This window comes from Nannospalax galili, unplaced genomic scaffold (genome assembly GCF_000622305.1).
Source record: "Nannospalax galili isolate Female #2095 unplaced genomic scaffold, S.galili_v1.0 scaffold180, whole genome shotgun sequence".
Lineage (NCBI taxonomy): Eukaryota > Metazoa > Chordata > Mammalia > Rodentia > Spalacidae > Nannospalax > Nannospalax galili.
This window is the reverse complement of record NW_008348199.1, coordinates 4989338-5008393: the sequence shown is the minus strand read 5'-3', so window position 1 is coordinate 5008393 and position 19056 is coordinate 4989338. Positions and strand designations below refer to the sequence as shown.

Here is a 19056-nt window from a genome sequence, read left to right as displayed (position 1 = left end):
GACCCTGTCTCAAAAAGACTGGAAAAAAAAAAAAAAAAGAAAGAAAAGAAACACACATAAGGTGTGGCTGTCACAGGGAATTAGTATTGCAGACCAGTGGTTCTCAGTGGGAGTCTTGTCCTCTCCTAGAGATATGTGGGCAGTATCTGCTGATCACAATCGTTATGAGGTGCTTCACCAGAGAAGACCACTCAGACAAAGTTTTGCTGAATGAAAATCTTGCAGGCCAGTGGCTACTACACTAGGGTGTCAGAACCCAAGAGTGTAGCCCTGAGCCATCTCTATGGTAAGCTTTTACACCAAGAAACTATAACCAAGGGTGAAAAGTTTAAGTTACCAAGCTTACAGGTGGAGAGCCCCCTTAATTTCTATTCTATTAAGCAACTATTGCTATTTTGCAAGAACAAGCCAAGCATAACCTACAGAAGCCATAAATCTGCAGTTAGCAGGTGCACTCCAGGACACATTGACCTGTTTCCAAGACAACTGGGGTCCTGATGACATGTGTTCCCATACCTCGGGCCAACTGCCTGATAATTTCAGAGGCTAGAGTCAGCCTAAACTGTAACATGGTGTAGTCAAGAAGGTGCCATGTCACACAATTGCAGAGTGCTATTGACAGCCTGCCTTGAATTGGGCAGCTCCTTATAACAAAGGATTATGTGGCTCTAGTTGCCAATAGTGCTGAAATTCAGGCCATCAAGATGGTTCAGTGAGTAAAGGTGATTGCTGCCCAACAGGACTATCTGTGTTCAATCCCTGGGACCCACATGATGGAAAGAGACAACTGACTCCCACAGATTGTCCTCTAACCTCCACATGAGTGCACGTGTGCATGCACACACACAATAAAGGGGTTTTTTGTTTTTTGTTTGTTTGTTTGTTTGTTTTTGAACTCACTATGTAGACCAGGCTGGGGCTCACAGATATCCACCTGCCTCTACTGGGGTTAAAGTATGTGCTACCACACCTGGCAGATGTAATTTTTTAATAGTGCTGTATTAATCCCAGCATTTGGAAGGCAGAAGCAGGTGGATCTCTATGGGTTCAAAGCCAGTCTGGTCTACATAGGGAGTTCCAGGTCAGCTGGGACTACAGGGAGACCCTGTCTCAAAAAGACCAAAAAAAAGTGCTGAAATTGGGAAACCCTGCCATAGATTAGATCATTCAGTCCATAGTTTGGCACAGAGGGGCTATAGTATCTTAGTATATAAATTACAAATGTGTTCTTCCAGGCTCAGTGCCCTGGTTGTATAACGTCCTCCCAGAAACTGCTGTGTGATGACCAGCATGGCTGTGGTGGGAAGGCTGGTGGGAGCTGTCTCCTCCACTCCTCATAACCATACCTGACACTTAAAGGAAAGATTGCAAATGTTTTTAAGTCATTTGTAGTATTATAACGAAATATCTGAGAGTGCCTTGCTTGTTTGACAACAGCTATTTATTTCCTTGCACTTCTGGAGAATTGGAAGGACTGATCTGAGTGACAACAGGTCCAGTGTCTGGACCCATTCTTCATAGATGGTGCTGGAATCCTCATAAGGCAGAAGGGCCACAAAGAGAAAGGTTGCTAATCCCATCTGTGGAGGTGCAGTCCTTGAGATTTAATCAGGTCTCCACAGACCTAACCTTAATTACCACCCCATGAGGATTTAGGTTCTTTTATTTTAAGAGTTATTTTTATTTATGTATATTGTGTGTGTTAGAATTAGGAGAGCAGAAAAAGGAAGGAGTTCAAAGTTTAGAAATAAGAGTCAGAGCCAGACCTGCCACAAGCAAGGAATGTGTTCCTTTTATTTAGAGAACACAGCAAAGCACAGAAGCCGTCCATGGAAAACAGGCCTCTGCCAAGAAAAGTGGAGCAGTTTGGACTGATACAGGAACTGTGTTGAACACAGCTGCAGCTTGCCGAAGCTGACTCAGTGCCAGGGTCTGGTGTCCTTGGAGTGCCTGAGGGTCTTCCCAAGATTATTTTCTCAGGCAGGGCAGAATTATCTGTAGCACTTAAGGAGACAGATTGGCTCCATAAATAGTCTCCCTCAGTCCAGGGAGTGATCAGTTGATAAGGCTTGAACAAGGCCAGGCTGCCACTTTAGGGCCAGTTAGCCACTCTAAGGAATTTATGTTTTTATGGCTTCCTCTATGAAACTTAAGACTCTCCTGCAATTTACACACTCTGTATCTGTGTGTGTGCCACATGTGTATGGGTGCCCATGAAGGCCAGAAGATGTTGGATCTCCTGGAGCTAGGCATTGTGAACGACCATGTGGGTACTGGGAACCAAGCTCAGGTCCTCTGTAAGAGAAGAAAGCACTCAGGAAGCTGCAGCCCAGTGACTAGGTTCCACCTGAGTTTTGGAGGGGACACCACAGTTCCAACCATAGCAGCTTCCAGATTGCTTACTTAAGCATACAGTTTGTACTCTGAATGAGAAGGTCGGTGCCCTAACACCAGCCAAATATTCCAGCGAGCAATAGTTTTTTTCCCTCCAGAAATTGGTATGATATCAGTTGGTCACAGCTTCAGGTTGACAATGGGGTGAGTTGAGGCAAGGGGTTGCTTTTTGTTTGAACTCCAGCATTTCAGATGTTTAAGTAACAGCTCAAATGAGACTCAGTTAATCCTCTCTTCTCTTCGCAGGCTTTCATAGAGACCATGTGTGCTAGTAAAGCCCCTGTGGACGAAGCCTTTCTTTATGCAAAGGTGAGCTTCAAGTGGTTGAAAGGTCCTGTTGGGTCCTGGTGTGTGGTGAATTCACTGGCCTGGCTTGCAGGCTCTAGTAGTGATGGCATGTCCTTCTCTAACATGAATGTTAGTCTAGCAGAAGAGTCTGAAGCGTGCAGTGCTAGAAGTCAAGAATGCGAAGCAGAGCCAATGGAAAGAAAATGGGAATACTGCGTTGAGTAAATGTGAAGGAAGGCGAGCCTGAGGTTCCACTGCATGGAGCCAGTGGAGCTACCTCCAGAGTGTAGTGCAGTTGGCAGAATTTATGCTTTTCCCAGCATTGTTTTCCACTTATCCAGAACATCTAGGTCAGCAGGTATTTGGGCAGCTGAAATTACTAATGTAGAGCTATTGTTAAAAGTATAACCATGCCTGTTGTGGTGGCGCACGCCTTTAATCCCAGCACTTGGGAGGCAGAGGCAGGCGGATCTCTGTGAGTTCAAGGCCAGCCTGGTCTACATAGTGAGTTCCAGGACAGCTGGAGCTATAGGGAGACCCTGTCTGAAAAAGACCCAAAGGGAAAAAAAAAAAGCAAAAGTATAACCATATTATTGTGTAACTAGGAATAACTTTGCGTGTTATGTCTCTGGACTCATCCTTCAAGGATATTCTGTCCTCTTCTGAACTTTATTTGAAAATCATGGGAGATTTAATAAAGTTGAAGCTGGGTGTTCAGTACATGTCTATAATTCTAGCATTTGAGAAGTGGACACAGGGTCAGGATCTCAAGGTCATCCTCAACTACATTATAGGTTTGAGGCCAACCTGTGCTACATGAGATCCTGTCTCAAAAAAAATAATAAAGTTGAATGACAGGGCTGTATTTATAGACTAGAATATATAAGGTGAGAATCACAGGAGTGTGCTGAAACCGTGGCATTAAACGTTCGGTGGGATTTGAGTAGCATCCTCTAATGACATTTAGCAAGTGCTGGTGTGGAGTTCCCAGCTGTTGAAGACGGCTCTACAGAAACGTTTTCATACTTTGTTTTCACAGTTTGAATTCGAGTGCCGAGCCCGAGGTGCGGACATCTTAGCCTACCCACCTGTGGTTGCTGGAGGCAGTCGGTCAAACACTTTGCACTATGTGAAGAATAATCAGCTCATCAAGGTGCTCAAGATGCCCTTGCTCCTGCTCTCATGAGGTCCAGATGCTCCAGGAGAAAATAAGAAACACTAACCTTCTGCTTTCACAGATTAACTGCCACTTGAAAAGCACTTTATTATTTATTAAGTGGTTTTATGGATATGATTTCATTAGGTCCTTGCACTTGCCCTGTTAGATTAAAAGTTATTAGCATACTTGCTTAATGGATGAGGAAGATAAATGCAAAATTTGCAAGTCATTAATACACAGATAAGAGTCTAAAGTCAGTTAATTACTTGCTTTATTTATTATTTATTTTGACTTTGAGGCAGGGTGTCAATGTGTAGCCTAGGCTGAGGAGGAATTCAGTCCTCCTGCCTTAGTCTTTCAAGGGCTGAAGTTAAGGCATATGCCACCACACCAGGCTTTTGCTTTTCTCTCTCTCTTCCTTCCTTCCTTTCCTTTTTTCTTTTTCTTTCCTTCCTTCCTTCCTTCCTTCCTTCCATCCTTCCTTCCTTCCTTCCTTCCTTCTTTCTTTCTTTCTTTTCTTTTTCCCAGTGGTGCTGAGGCTGAGCTGGAACACAGGCCCTTGCACATACTCACTAAGCATAAACTCTACCACTGAATTACATCTTTAGCCTTTAGTTATCTACTTTTTTAAATATTTTATTTATTATTTTTATTTTATGTGTATGAATGTATTGCCTGCATGTAGGTAAGTGCACCCGTGTCATGCAATGCCCTCAGAGGACAGAAGAGGCCGTCGGATCCCCTGGAACTGGAGTTACAGACAGTTGTTATCTGCCATGTGGTGCTGGGATTCGAATCCAGGTCTTCTGCAAGAACAACCAGTGTTGTAAAAGTGCTGGTGTAAAAGTGCTGAGCATGACAGTGGTCACACCAGCACTGTGGGGGACAGAGACAGAGGATCACTGGGAGTGCTGGCTCCGGGCTAGCCCCAGATTCAATGAAAGACCTTGTCACCAAAGAATAAGGCAGAAAGTGACAGAGCAGGACGCCCAACCCTGCCTCTGACCTCTGCAGGTGCCATGTGCACAGACCACACATAGCACTCAACACCAAGAAGAAGAAGTAGTTATAAAGTGAATTCCCTGATAACTGTTGCCCAGGTCTAATAATAGGACCAGTGTTGTCACCCTAAGGCCCAATCCAGCCTGCCACCTGTTTGTGTAAGTTTCATTCAAACACAGCTTTTCCCACCACAGCGGTGGCAAGTTAAATCATTCTAGAAATAGAGAAGGTCACAGACTATAAAATGTCTTCTATCTAGCCCTCCAGGGAAAACTAACCCGTCCCTGAAATGTCCCTGAAATAGTGAAAAACGTTCTCGAGGGGAACGCCTCTGTTAAGCACTCACTTGATAGTGAGTCTTTGTTTGTCTTTTTGTTTGTTTCTTTGATAGGTTGTTGTTTAAAATAAAAGTAAAAAGAAAAGTGGATGGTGGGACTCTGAGCATGTAGCTAAGTGGTAGAACACTTGGCATGTGCCAAGGGGAGGAGGGATGAACTAAGCCAAAGGAAAAACTACCAGACCATGATTCTGTTCATTAAGCTTTAAAGTAGACATAATTACAGGGTGTGGTGGAGCATGCCTTTAATCCCAGCAATTCCAGCACTCGGGAGGCAGAGGCAGGCAGATCTCTGTGAGTTCAAGGCCAGCTGTAGCTACAGGGAGACCTGTCTCAAAAACAACCAAAAAAAAAAGTACTAAGTACTGACTGCTCTTGCAAAGGACCCAGGTTCAATTCCTAGCACACACATAGCGTCTAATATCTGTCCATACTCCAGTTCCAGGAGACTCAAATGCCCTTTTCTGACATCTGCCGGCATTGCATGACATGGGTGAACTTACATACATGTAGGCAATACATTCATACACATAAAATAAAAATAATAATTTAAAAAAATTTTTTTAAATGAAGAAACTGCTGGGTGTGGTGGCACACGCCTTTAATCCTAGCACTTGGGAGGCAGAGGCAGGTGGATCTCTGTGAGTTCAAGGCCAACCTGGTCTACATAGCGAGTTCCAGGCCAGCTGGGGCTACAGGGAGACCTAGTCTCAAAAAGATCAAAGGGAAAAAAAGGAGAAGAAGAAACCAAACAACTTTTCACATCATTAATACAATGTCCTTTTTTTCATTGTGAAATGTATATTAATGATATTTAACATGTAATGTACTATTTAAAAAATAAAATGTTCTGGACATGGTTACCCACACCTGTAATCCCAGCTCTCAGGAGGCAGAGGCAGGAGGATTGTGAGTTCATGGCCAGCTTGGATTAGACCAGAAGACCCTCTGTCAAGAAAAAATAAACAACCATCAAGAAAAACATTACTAGTGTCTTTGCAGTCCCTGGGCAGCCAAGACACATTCCCTCTGTTTTGCCTCAATGCAACTACTATTTTTTTTTTTATTGGTATTTTTTGTTTGTTTGTTTTTTTGGTCTTTTTGAGACAGGGTCTCCCTGTAGCCCCAGCTGACCTAGAACTTGTTATGTAGACCAGGCTAGCCTTGATCTCACAGAGATCCACAGAAGGCATATGTTTTAAATTTCATTATTGTTGTGTGTATGTGATGTATGTGCAGTTGTGCTCATGCCTCGGTGCACATGTGGAGGTCAGAGGACACATTTGTGGAGCCAGTTCTCTCCTGTTGTGTGGGTTCTGCAGATCAAAAGGTCATTGGACTGGCACATCAAATGCCCCTTACCCACTGAGCTGTCTCACCAGCCCTGAAGGCTTATTTTAGACAACAAAAAGCAACTCCCGGTTGTGAGATCTTGGCTTTCACCTTTTTTACTTTGTTCCAGGATGGTGAGATGGTGCTTCTAGATGGAGGCTGCGAGTCTTCCTGCTATGTGAGTGACATCACCCGCACCTGGCCTGTCAATGGCAGGTAGGGCTTTTATGGCATAACATGCCCTGTTACTGACTGCTTAGGATTTGAGTTGGGGTAGAGATAGATCTGGAATGACAAAGCAAGATGAGGAGTTCTTCTAGGTCAGGTTAACTGTCTTTGCAGAGCTGCTCAGTGTTGTTGGCTGTTTTATTCCTTACATAACATAGTAAAGCTCTCAAACGATGTAACGTTCATATCACATGCACTTTTTTGGTATTTGGTATTTCGGTTTTCTTTGATGGTGGTGGTAGCTTTTCTTTTGCTTACAAAGGTAGTGTTTAAGGTACAGTAAGTTATCTTGGTTGCATTAATACTCCACAGATAATGCAATTGGAAGGCACCAGGGAGCTTCTACTTCACTGTGAATCTTTGAAAAGAACTAGAATGGATAAATTTAGTGATGAGGGTTTTCTGCCAGGAGGCATCCTCTAATCCATAGTGCTTTGCCAACATAAAGCCAGTTTTTCCAGCTCAAAATGGCAGACAGCAGACTTAGGTGCTGATCAGACAACTGGAACAATGGGGGAAATTCTTGAAGAGAAGGACTAGAAAGTGTGAGCCCTCTGCAACAAAATACTCAGAAATTGTTGAGTGATCACTAAGCTTTGTTTAGGGAAGGCACTAAGATGCCCATCAACATGCCAGCAGCTGGAAGATGAATTTTAGTTGTTTCTCTTTGAAAACAGTTTGTGGTTGGAATCTAACCAAAGAAAATCACTCTTCAGAAGAACATAACTCCTAAAACAACCAGAAAAAAATAATTCAAGGGGCTTGAGAGATGGCTCAGTGGTTAAGAGTACTGGTTGTTCTTACAGAAGACCCGGGTTCAAATACCCAGCACCCACATAGCAGCTGGCAGCTGTCCATAACTCCAGTCCCGGGGTATCTGACAGCCTCTTCTGACCTCCTTGGGCATTGTATGACACATGCAGACAATACACGCATACACATAAAATAAAAATAACAAATTTTTTTTAATTAATTCAAATAAGTATAGCTAAGAAGCCAATAAAGATCTTAAAATGGAATGCTTAAAAAAATATTAGGGGCAGGGTGTGGTGGCGCACGCCTTTAATCCTAGCCTTGGGAGGCAGAGGCAGGCATATCTTTGAGTTCAAGGCCAGTCTGGTCTACATAGTAAGTTCCAGGCCACCTGGGGCTACAGGGAGACCCTGTCTCAAAAAGACAAAAACATAAATAAAAGTAAAGGTAAATACTGGGGGGCGGGGAGGAACTGTAGAGATGGCTTATCTGTTAAGAGCACTGGCTGTTCTTGTAGAGATCCTGGGTTTGATTTCCAGCTCCCACATGAGCTTTCTATCAAAAAAGGAACCTTGCCTGATGATGAGAGTCAGTGTGTCTTGAAATGTTATCAATTATGAATGTGTTGGTCCCTCAAACAGCTGCAAACTACACAAAGCAAAGCTGAAAAAAGTTAAGAGAAATACACAGCCCCACTTACTGGAGATTTTCACAATCTTGTTAATTTATAGGAAAAGTATGCAAAAAGATCAGGCCCAACAACTATAGATCTCATTCTTTTCAAACCTATAGAAAACATTCACTAAGTTAGAATGTTTGCCAGGTTCAATGGATTTCAAAAGCCTGAAGTCTTCGGATGGGTGTGGTGGCACACACCTTTAATTATCAGGAGGCAGAGGCAGGTAGATTTACATCTCTGAGTTCCTGGTCACGGTTAATGAAACCCTGTCTAAAAAAAAATTGATTAAAAGGCTGAAGTCTTACCAAGTGTGTTCTCTGGCTATAGTGGAAATAAATTAGGCAAATCACTGGGCCAGTGGAGTGTATCTGATTACAGATCAGAAAAATCATAACAATAAAATAGATTTGTGGTGTTGCTGCTTTGAGACAGGGTCTCACTTAATAGCTCTCATTGGCCTCATACTCAAAGAAATTCACCTGCCTCTGTTGGAATTAAAGGTGTGCACCACCATGCCCAGAGATCAAATAGATTTTTAAATCTCCAAGTAGTAGAGCTGGAGAGATGGCTCAGGTGTCTTTTTGCTCTTCCATAGACCCAAGTTTGGTTCCCAGCACACATGCCAGGCAGCTCACAATTGCCTGTAATTCTAACTAGGGATCCATCACCCTCTTCTGGGCTCTGAAGGCACCATACTTGCATACACACATGATTTAAATAAATAAAATCTTTAAAAATCTACAAATAGGGCTGCAGAGAATGACATAAATAATTTTACAAAAACAGAAACTAGTGAATGCATTCTGCATAACTTGTGGAACAAAGAAACAGTGAAGGAAAGTAGAGTATATTTCAGATGGAGCAGTGATTAAAACGCTACATAGAAACATTTGTGGGATGCAGTAGAAGCAGAAATTTATAATTTTTGTTTTGAGGCAGGATCTCACTACATAACCCAGGCTAGCTTCAAACTTACTATGTAGGCCAGGCTGGCCTAAACTTGCAATCTTTCTGCCTCAGCCTGTTGAATTTTGGAATTGGAGTACTTTACCACCATGCCCAACGTAGAAGTTTAAATGTTTAAATTAGAAAGGAAAATGGTAGAGCACTTGCCTGGTAGGCAAGACTCTGGGTTCAAACTTAGCACTAGGAAGAAAAAAAAGGAAGAAAACTTTTAAATCAATGATGAAATTTCCACCTTAAGATACTATTGAAGGGGGGCTGGAGAGATGGCTCAGCAGTTAAGAACACTGACTGTTCTTGCAGAAGACCAGGGTTCAAATCCCAGCACCCACATGGCAGCTAACAACTGTCCATAACTCTAGTCCCGTCCCAAGGGATCTGACAGCCTCTTCTGACCTCCACGGGCATTGCGTGACACGGGTACACTTACCTGCATGCAGGCAATACATGCATACACATAAAATAATAAAATAATAAATTTTAAAAAGATCCTATTGAAGGGACTGGAGTGAGGGCTTAGTATGTCAAGCACCTGCTCCCTAGCCTGAGGATCTGATTACATAGTTAACATTCTTTGCCTTTCTTGTCTTCAGATTCACTTCACCTCAGGCAGAACTCTATGAAGCTGTTCTGGAGATCCAGAGAGCATGTTTGACACTCTGCTCCCCTGGGACAAGCTTGGAGAACATCTACAGCATGATGCTGACACTGATGGGCCAGAAGCTTAAGGAGCTGGGGATCATGAAGACCAGCAAGGAAAACGCCTTCAAGGTACTTCCCTTCTCTTAACCCCAATTCTCAAGAACACCTAAATGGTGTGCAATTTTTGCCCTACCTAATGAAGCTAAGTAGATTTAGATGTCTTTACAGTTCTGAGGGACTTAGCTTCACATGGATTAAAACAAAGGGAGTTGATACTTGTTTCTTCCAGAAGGTGGCAGCACACTCTGATTCATTACCTGCTGTAGAACCCACTAAACAAAATGAAATCTGATATAGGCAGGATGGAAAGGGACACAAAAAAGGAGACGTTAACTCTTAATCATTTCCTGGGGATTCTGGAGGTCAGAAGGGAGGCTGTTTATTGTTTCAGTTACATTATTGAGACTTCCGCAAAATGTCCAAGGGCTCCATCTTTCATGAGTTTTGTCTGCAGTATAGTGTGTTGGTATCCATTATAATCACAAAACCTGAGCCTAAGATTCTAAGTAGCCTAACCATATAGGCATTAGGTGTCTTCACCTCCAAGCTTAGATTACCAGGATTCCTATGCAATAGAAAAGAAGCTATAGATTCCGTGTTGCTCAAGCCAACACGTCTTTATTAACAGAAAAATCCAAGCTGCTAAATGCACAATAATTTTGCCTCGACAATTTGCTGTGGGATATTTAGGGTTTGCAGAATAGGCTCTGTAAGAGAGATATGTGAAATTTATCTTTTTTTACTGTATCGTATTTTGTTGTATTTTTTGGAAGCATGGTCTCATAGCCAGGCTGGCCTTGAACTCACAGCTGAGGATGACTTTGAACTGCTGACTGTCCTGCTTCCACCTTCCAAGTGTTAGAGTTACAAGCATGCACCTCTACATCCAGCTCATGTGTTTTGTATCTTCCTTTATTAAAAATTACTTATTTTATGTGTATTGAGTACAAGTGTACTGTGTCATGCAGTATCCACAGAGGTTAGAAAAAGGCATTGGATACCTTGGAACTGGAGTTATTGGTCCTTATTAGCTGTCGTGTTTGCTGGCAACCAAACGTGGGTCCTCTGCAAGAATAGCCAGTACTTGTAACCACTGAACCATTTCTCCAGGCCCATACTTTTCTTTTTTGAAATGTGTAAATTGGGAAATTAACAGTTATAACATAGCTTTCCTCCTCTCAAAAAAGATATTTTTCTCAGAGGAGCTAGCTAAAGACTTCACACGTGGCAGGTAAGTACCACTTAGCCATATCACCAGCCCAAAGATTCTCATTTGTCACTGTCATTTCTGGGTTTTCCTCTACACGGCCTGTGTATCACAGATTTAATGGTGGATGGTAAGATGGAAAGAGGATGCCAGCTGCACAGCCATGTAAGAAATGTCAGTTTTTTAGCCATGATGGCGATGGCTCAGTGGGTGAAGTGCTTCTATTCCAGAGTGGGCACCTGGGTTTGCATCCCCAGCACCCACATAAAAGGCTGGGCATGGTGGCACATGCCTTTAATCCCAGCACTCTCAAGGCAAAGGCAGGTGGATCTCTTGAGTTCAAGGCCAGCCTGGTCTACATAATCTAGTTCCAAGCCAGCTGTGGCTACAGGGAGGTCCTGTCTCAAAAAGACCAAAAAACAAAAAAAAAAAAACACTAAGTGTGGGCCAGGTGTGGTAGGGCACACTTTTAATCCCAGCACTCAGGACACTAGGTATGGTGGCGTGCATCTGTAATCCCCGCATTGGGAAGGAGGGACAGGAAGATCCTGGGGGCTTGCTCACCAGCTAATCTAGCCAACTAGTGAGAGACTGTCTCAAAAAATAAGGTGGAGGGACTGGAGAGATAATTCCTTGGTTAAGAGCACTGGCTGGTCTTACAGAAGACCCAGGTTTGGTTCCCGGTACCCACATGTGGCTAACAACCATTGATAACTCCAGTTCCAAGGGATCAGACACCGTCTTCTGGCTGAACATGGGTGCACTTACATATGTGCAGACAACTTGTGTTGACTTGTGGTCTCTGTAGGCACACACATGGGCTTGCACACTTGCACAAGCATATTGCATACACACACAAACACCACTACCACCACCACTGAAGAAGTTACAGTTTATCTGGTCTCTTACACTTAATCTAGGAATAGGTTAAATCTAGGTGGTAGGAACAGGGAATGGTGCCGGCACCACAGCACTTTATGCCCAGATTTCTTTTAGGAGTTATTTTCCTGAAGCCAGGTGGTGGCTTAAGGGTTAGTCCCAGCACTTGGGAGGCAGAGGCAGGCGGATCTTTGTGAGATTGAGGCCAGCCTGGTCTGTATAATGAGTTCCACAGGGAGACTCTATCACAAAAAGACCAAAAACAAAAAGAGGTCATTGTTCTGGCCAGTTAGGAGGTTCATCAGGTAAAGATACTTCCAACCAAGCCTCATGGCTTGAGTTCAGTCCCTGGGACCCACATGGCAGGAGAAAACCAGTGCCTACAAGTTTTCCTATGACCTCCATATGTGCACAGCCCTCACCTCCACACAAATAAATAAATACTTTTTAAGATTGTTTTAAAAAGAGGTCATTGTACTAATAGTACTGTGGTAATTCTCTTTTCCAGGCTGCTCGGAAATACTGCCCTCACCATGTTGGCCATTACCTTGGGATGGATGTCCATGACACCCCAGACATGCCTCGTTCCCTCCCTCTGCAACCTGGCATGGTGATCACAATTGAGCCTGGTAAGGAAGGGGTTAGCAACTCTGACTCTCATGACATATACTTGAAGGTAAATATTGCTGATTTTACTATCCAACATAATTAAATTAGATGCATGGTAGGTAGGGGAGGGTCCCTCCAATGTTAGAAGGTACCTGTTTTAGATTTATCTTTAGTTTTCTTATTAAACATCACACAATTTGTTTAATTTGACTCCTCCAATAAACAACAGATGGTGAATACTTTCTGCAAGTCAATATTAAGAAATAGATCCCTAGCCGGGTGTGGTGGCGCACACCTGTACTCCCAGCAGGGTTGAGGCAGAGGCAGGTGGATCTCTGAGTTCAAGGCCAGCCTGGTCTCCATAGTGAGTTCCAGGACAGCTGGGGCTACAGGGAGACCCTGCTTCAAAAAGACAAAAAAAAAAAAAAAAAAAAAAAAAAAAAGAAATAGATCCTTTTTTAACCCTGCCTTTGCCAGGGCCAATTTGTGCCAGAGAGTTGCAACACCTGCCTCCTATGATGAACTACCCACCATCATCCCTCTGTCCTGTGCAGGACTTTTCTCAAGTATCACAAAAACTTGTAAATTACCTGACTCTAGTCAGTGCCTTTTGGGCAGAATGAGGAAATGAAGTGGCCACAGTGTGTGCAAAGGGCAATAGTATAAGAAATTACTTTAGACACTACAGAAATTTGCATTGTGAAAGCAGACTCGAGTTTAGAGTTCAAGTATTTTAATCTCAAAATTAGGTAAATTGTGGCTGAGAAATAGCTTTATTTTGTGAATTTCATACTATATTGATTCCCTCATTGATTCCCTCCCTCCTCAAGCACTCTTTACTATTCCCAGTTTTCATATGCTTTATTTTCACACACACACACACACACACATTTTATTGCACACATACACACACACACACACACACACACACACACACACACACACACACACACACACACACACACACACACACACACACACACCCAGGTGGGGGCACTATAGAATCAAACTTGTGTCCCAAATGCTCTTTGGTATGGGCCCATCCACTCGAGCCTAGTTAACCTACCAAGAGGCATACCCTTAAACAAGACTGACTCTCCCCCTCCCAGCAACCATCAGTTGCCAGTAGTTCCTCAGGGAGGGTTTGAGTTTCTTACCCACTTTCTCACGTCAGTGCTGGGATTTTGTCTGACTTGAGCTTATGTGGGACTTGAGCATGTGGTCACCATTGTTTTGAGTTCATATGAGAAACTGCCTATCTGTTGGAAAATTTTTTCTTTGTATTCCTCCACCATCTCTGATTCTTAGAATCTTTCTGCTCCCTTTTCCACAATGATCCCTGAGCCTTAGCAGGTAGAAGTTTCTCCTACTCAGGGCTAAGCACTCTGCAGCCTCTTACTCTCTGCACATTGGCCAGTTACGGGTCTCTACGCTAATCACCATCTGCTGCATAAGGAAGCTGCTCTGGAATGGCTTTAATTTTTGTTTTTTTTAATTATTTATTTTTATTTTATGTGTATGAGTGTATAGCCTGCGTGTATGTAAGTGCACCCATGTCATGTAATGCCCATGGAAGACAGAAAAGGATCTTGGTCTCCTGGAACTGGAGTTATGGAACAGCCTTTCTCTACCATCATGCTGAACTGAGAAGTGTCTTTCGTTTTGCCTTTTTGGAGACAGGATTTCCCTGTATTTCTAGCTGGCCTGGAACTCGCTATGTAGATCAGATTGGCCTCCATCTCAGAGATCCACCTGCCTCTGCCTTCCAAGTGCCAAGTGCTGGCACTGAAAGCATGTGTTACCACACCCAACTGAGAAATGCTTTTTTGGTTGTTGTTGTTGTTGTTTTTGGGGGGTTTTTTTGTCTTTTTGTTAGATGGTCTCCCTGTAACCATTGCTGGATTCTCTATGTAGACCAGGCTGGCCTCGATCTCCCAGAGATCTGCCTGCTGGGATTAAAGGTTTTCATCACCATGTCCAGTGAGAGGTGTCTTCTTGCCACCCTCTGAACCAGTATTGGTGTTCTGTGTGGCATTAGATGCTTTTTGGTCCCATCTAATTAGTAAATGGATACATGCAGTGCTTCCTCACATTGTAACTCTGGTTTCTATTGCTGATCTTTTTATCTCACATTATCTGAAGAAGTTTGCAGCTTCTCTGTGTGAAGACCTGGAAGCTGACTAAATTGAAGATTAGGAAGAGGGCCTAGAAGCCAGGCCTGATGGTACATTCCTATAATCCCAGCATGTAAGAGCAGGAGTTCAAGGCCAACCTCAGATAAATGGGACCCTGTCTCAATAAAAATGAAACAAAAAAATACCTGAGGTGCCTAGATTTTTCCAAAAGTACATTAAAATGTCATACATAAATGTATAGGGTTTTTTTTTTAACTTAAAGGTTTTTCTCTCTTTTAAATAAGCTTTATAGTGACAAATTCTAAAGCTTTGACTAATATCTCTATATCTTAATACATTTTAAATATACTACTTCTCCTCTTCCTCTTCCCTCCCTTGCTCCCTCCCCCACCCCTTTTGGTCCTTGCTATATATTTTAAGCTGGCCTTGAACTCACTGTCTAGCCCAGACCAGTTTCAAATTGCCAGCAATCCTCCCACCTCAGCCTCCCAAGTGCTAGAATTTCAGATGTGTGCCACCACAGCTGACTTCATACTTTAACTAAATACCCTTTCTCCAGGGGATTATTGGGCAGGGAAAGATATATCTATATAATCTGCTGGTTCCTGACATATATAACATATCTGTAAATTAGTGGCTTGTTTGAACCAGTAGACTATGACAGAATCATGATCAGCATTACAGTCATATGCAGCCTGTGATCTAGCAAACAGAATGACCATAATGATAATCCTAGCTAATAAGAACCACCTGGCTGAGCATTGGGCACCAGGCTCTGCAGCATGCAGTCCTTCACTTAATCCACAACACTGGGGTAAGTGCGTGAAGATCCATCAGGAGCAAATGAGGGAGTTTGGGAGGGAGGGGGTATTTTTTGTTCGTTTAATTTTTTTTAATTTATTTATTATTTTTATTTTATGTGTATGAGTGTATTGCCTGCATGTAGGTAAGTGCACCCATGTCATGCAGTGCCTGCAGAGGACAGAAGAGGCTGTCAGATCCCCTGGAACTGGAGTTATGGACAGTTATTAGCTGCCATGTGGGTGCTGGAATTCAAACCCAGGTCTTCTGCAAGAACAGTTAGTGTTCTTAACCACTGAGCCATCTCTCTAGTCCCTAGTTTATTATTTTTATTTATTTTATGTGTATGAGAATATTGCCAGCATGTGCATAAGTGCACTCATGTCATGCAGTGCCCACCGAGGTCAGAAGAGAGTGTAAAATTCCCCTGGAACTGGAGTTATGGACAGTTGTTAGCCACCATTTGGATGTTGGGAATCAAACCTGGTCCTCTGCAAGAGCAGCCAAACTCTTAACTGCTGAGCCATCTCTCCAGCCCCCAGATGAGGGAGTTTGTGAACTTGCCTGAGATCCACCAGTTACTATCACTGACCATATACCTGTCTTCCTGTTCCTCAGGCATTTATATTCCAGAGGATGACAGAGATGCTCCAGAGAAGTTTCGGGGTCTCGGAGTACGAATTGAGGATGACGTAGTGGTGACTCAGGACTCACCTCTTGTCCTTTCTGCAGATTGTCCCAAAGAAATGAATGACATTGAACAGATCTACAGTAGGACCTCCTGACCCCAGTGTAACTCACTTGCAACCTAAGTTTGGGACTGGCATCCCTGCGTGTGTGCAGTCAGAGTCCACTGATTAGACACAAGTTCCATTGGGAGTGGAGCAGCTGGATGAGTGTGTCATTGCATGCAAGGACCTGTGCACTTTAAGTAGATGTAGCACTGGAAAAGTGAACTTTGGAACAGTCTGTTGCTATAGCTTCAGTGACATTAACTCTGAAAAATTAATGATAGGGAAATTTGAATATGTAAATGTAAAGTAAGATATTGGTTATGTGTGCCCATGCATTCCAGTCCACAAGTTTCAACAGAAAATTCTTTTCTCAGTTCTTCCCTTTCTGCAGTTCGACTGCAATCCACTTAATATCATAAGATACTGTGTGAGGCCCATATTTTGAGCTCATCACCAAAGTCTCTGCCTGTGCTAAAAGCCACCTGTTAGTGATTCTAGTACGTACCAGCTATGACGTATGCCTCCATAGTCCAGGTTTGCATATCTCCTGGTGTCCTGTAGTCTTTCCATTCAGCCACAGTCTAGATTCCAGCAACTCTAGCCATCCAATGAAACAGACTGAGCCTTTTTTGCCATTTGGTTGCCCAGGATCTGAAGAGTGTTTAGAAGATGAAAGAAAAGTTATTTTGTGTGTGTGTGTCTGTGCGTCTATGCGTGTCCCCAGTAGATCCAGACTTTGACCCTTTGTTATCTTCATTTTCTCCAGTATCCGCCTTCCTCTGTGAGTTTTTCTTCTGAGACAAAACTTCACTATGCTGCCCAGGTCGCTTATAGGTTGCTTTCTTTTGTTTTTTGACAGGGTCTTAGGTAGCCAAGGCTGACCTCATACTAACTGTGTAGTCGATGCTGGCCTTCCTGCCTCTACCTCCCTAATGTTAGGGTTACAGTGTGCCCTCTGGCCTGGCTGTCCTTCGTAGATTTGAATGCACCATCTTCATAGCTACTTTGTAGCTCTGTGTTGGCCAAGGGTCTGTCTTCCGTTTCCCTTGTTAAAGCCAGAGTAATGGCACTCGGGCTGCATGGTGACACACACTTGTAATCCCAGCCCTCTCAAGTCAGAGGCAGGAAGATTGTCACAAGTTCCAGGCCAGCCGCAGCTACATAGTAGGAACTCGTCTAAAAATATAAACAAATGATAACACATAATAGCACTCATTTTTCTGAGAAATACCTCTTATTCAATTATTTCTTCTAATGCTGATAAAAAATCAAAGTATAGAATCATTCGGTACTGTGAACATCCTGTGGCCCATAGCTCTGGCTAATGCTAAGGCAAGAATGGCAGTGGCAGAGTCGGGTTTCCCTAAACACAGAATCACATTCAACTGTAGAGCTCAGTGTGCATGGTGAACAGGGCTAGATTATTGCACATGGCTTGTTCAAAAGCAGCTGTGATGGAGGGAAGCCCTAAGAGCCAGTGTGTTCAATTTTTAAACCTGAATATGTGTGGGCCCACAATACACAAAGCATGCTGTTTATTACAGCATAAATCCAGGGTCTGGCTAGGGTCCCCCTCTGCCATATTTGTGTTATTGAAGCACATGCTAGATTAGCAGTCTCTGCAGTGCAGGAAGTTCCCATCTTAAGAAAAAACACAGTACACCTAGAAGCCAGAGGAGACGAAGGTAACATGAGAACAAGAAAGAACACAGGTGGCATCCCAACTGCTCATCCACAGTTCCTAAGAGCAGCAAGAATGGAGGCTGCTCCCCTCTGGCTCCCTCTAGTTCTTAGACCAAGGCTACTTTCTAAAAGAAGGGAAAAGAAATTTTAAATCCATAATTATGGCTTCTCCACCACATATGGTGGCACACTCCTTTAGTCCCAGCACTCCTGAGGCAGAGGCAGGCAGATCTCTTTGAATTCAAGGACAGCCTGGTCTACATAGTTCCAGGACAGCTAGGGCTACAAGGGAGACCCTGTCTCAAAAAGACCAGCAGGGCTGGAGAGATGGCTCAGTGGTTAAGAGCACTGACTGCTCTTGCAGAGGACCTGGGTTCAACTCCCAGCACTCACAAGGCGACTCTGAACCATCCTTAACTCCAGTTCCAAGGGAACCTGATGCCCTTTTCTGACCTCCACAGCGTTGCACAACACGGGTGCACTCACATACATGCAGGCAGTACACTCATACAAAATAAAAAAATAAAAAAGACCAACAAAAACCCCAAAAACTTTATTTTCTTCCTAGAAGTCATTTTCTGTATTCACTTCCTAGCTGAAGGTTTAAGTGGCTTTTATGTATTCAGCATAGTTGAACATGCAACAGACTCCTGGTTAAAGTTCTACAGATGTTACTGACGGTGAGAATGGTTTTCATGGACTTCTGGTGACTTGAGTCCCAGATCAACCAGAGCAGTAACCATTTCAATCAGAAGGTTACACCGTACATCCAGAGAACAATGAAGGTGCCACAGCTGCCTGATAAGGTGTAGAAATTGTTTTGTTTTACTGTGTAGCCCAGGCTGACCTTGAAACCTATGATCCCCTGGCCTCAGCCTCCCCTACAGTGAGATTACCAGTATGTGCCAACACACCTAGCTAGGACTTCTTGAACACGAATCTCTCATCCATGTGCTGTATTTCTTCCAGTTGTGAGCATGAGTGTTTCATGCATTTGTACACCAGTCTTTCCTCCCTGAGACTGTGCCTTTCAGCTTGTTGCTTGTTGGGCTTTTGATTTTTCAAGATGAAGTCATGTTTGATTTTTCATTTGTTTGTGACAGGGTCTCACTGTATAACTTAGTTCTAAGCAGACCTGATCCTCCTGCCTCAGCCTGGGGTTGTAGCATGA

At 43.3% G+C, this 19056-nt stretch overlaps 1 protein-coding gene across 5 annotated transcripts in view; it reads left to right on the top strand.

Annotated features, from left to right (window-relative positions):
• Positions 1-17838, top strand: part of Xpnpep3 (X-prolyl aminopeptidase 3) — a 63003-nt gene extending 45165 nt beyond the window's left edge. For all 5 annotated transcript variants that reach the window (XM_008844818.3, XM_029569160.1, XM_008844820.3 and 2 more), the window contains 6 exons: positions 2641-2703; positions 3722-3835; positions 6643-6728; positions 9729-9906; positions 12432-12552; positions 16087-17838. In XM_008844818.3, coding sequence (XP_008843040.1) covers positions 2641-2703; positions 3722-3835; positions 6643-6728; positions 9729-9906; positions 12432-12552; positions 16087-16253 — 729 coding nt within the window. In that variant the 3' untranslated portion in view covers positions 16254-17838. The remainder of the gene's footprint in view (positions 1-2640; positions 2704-3721; positions 3836-6642; positions 6729-9728; positions 9907-12431; positions 12553-16086) is intronic.
• Positions 17839-19056: the final 1218 nt, after the last annotated feature.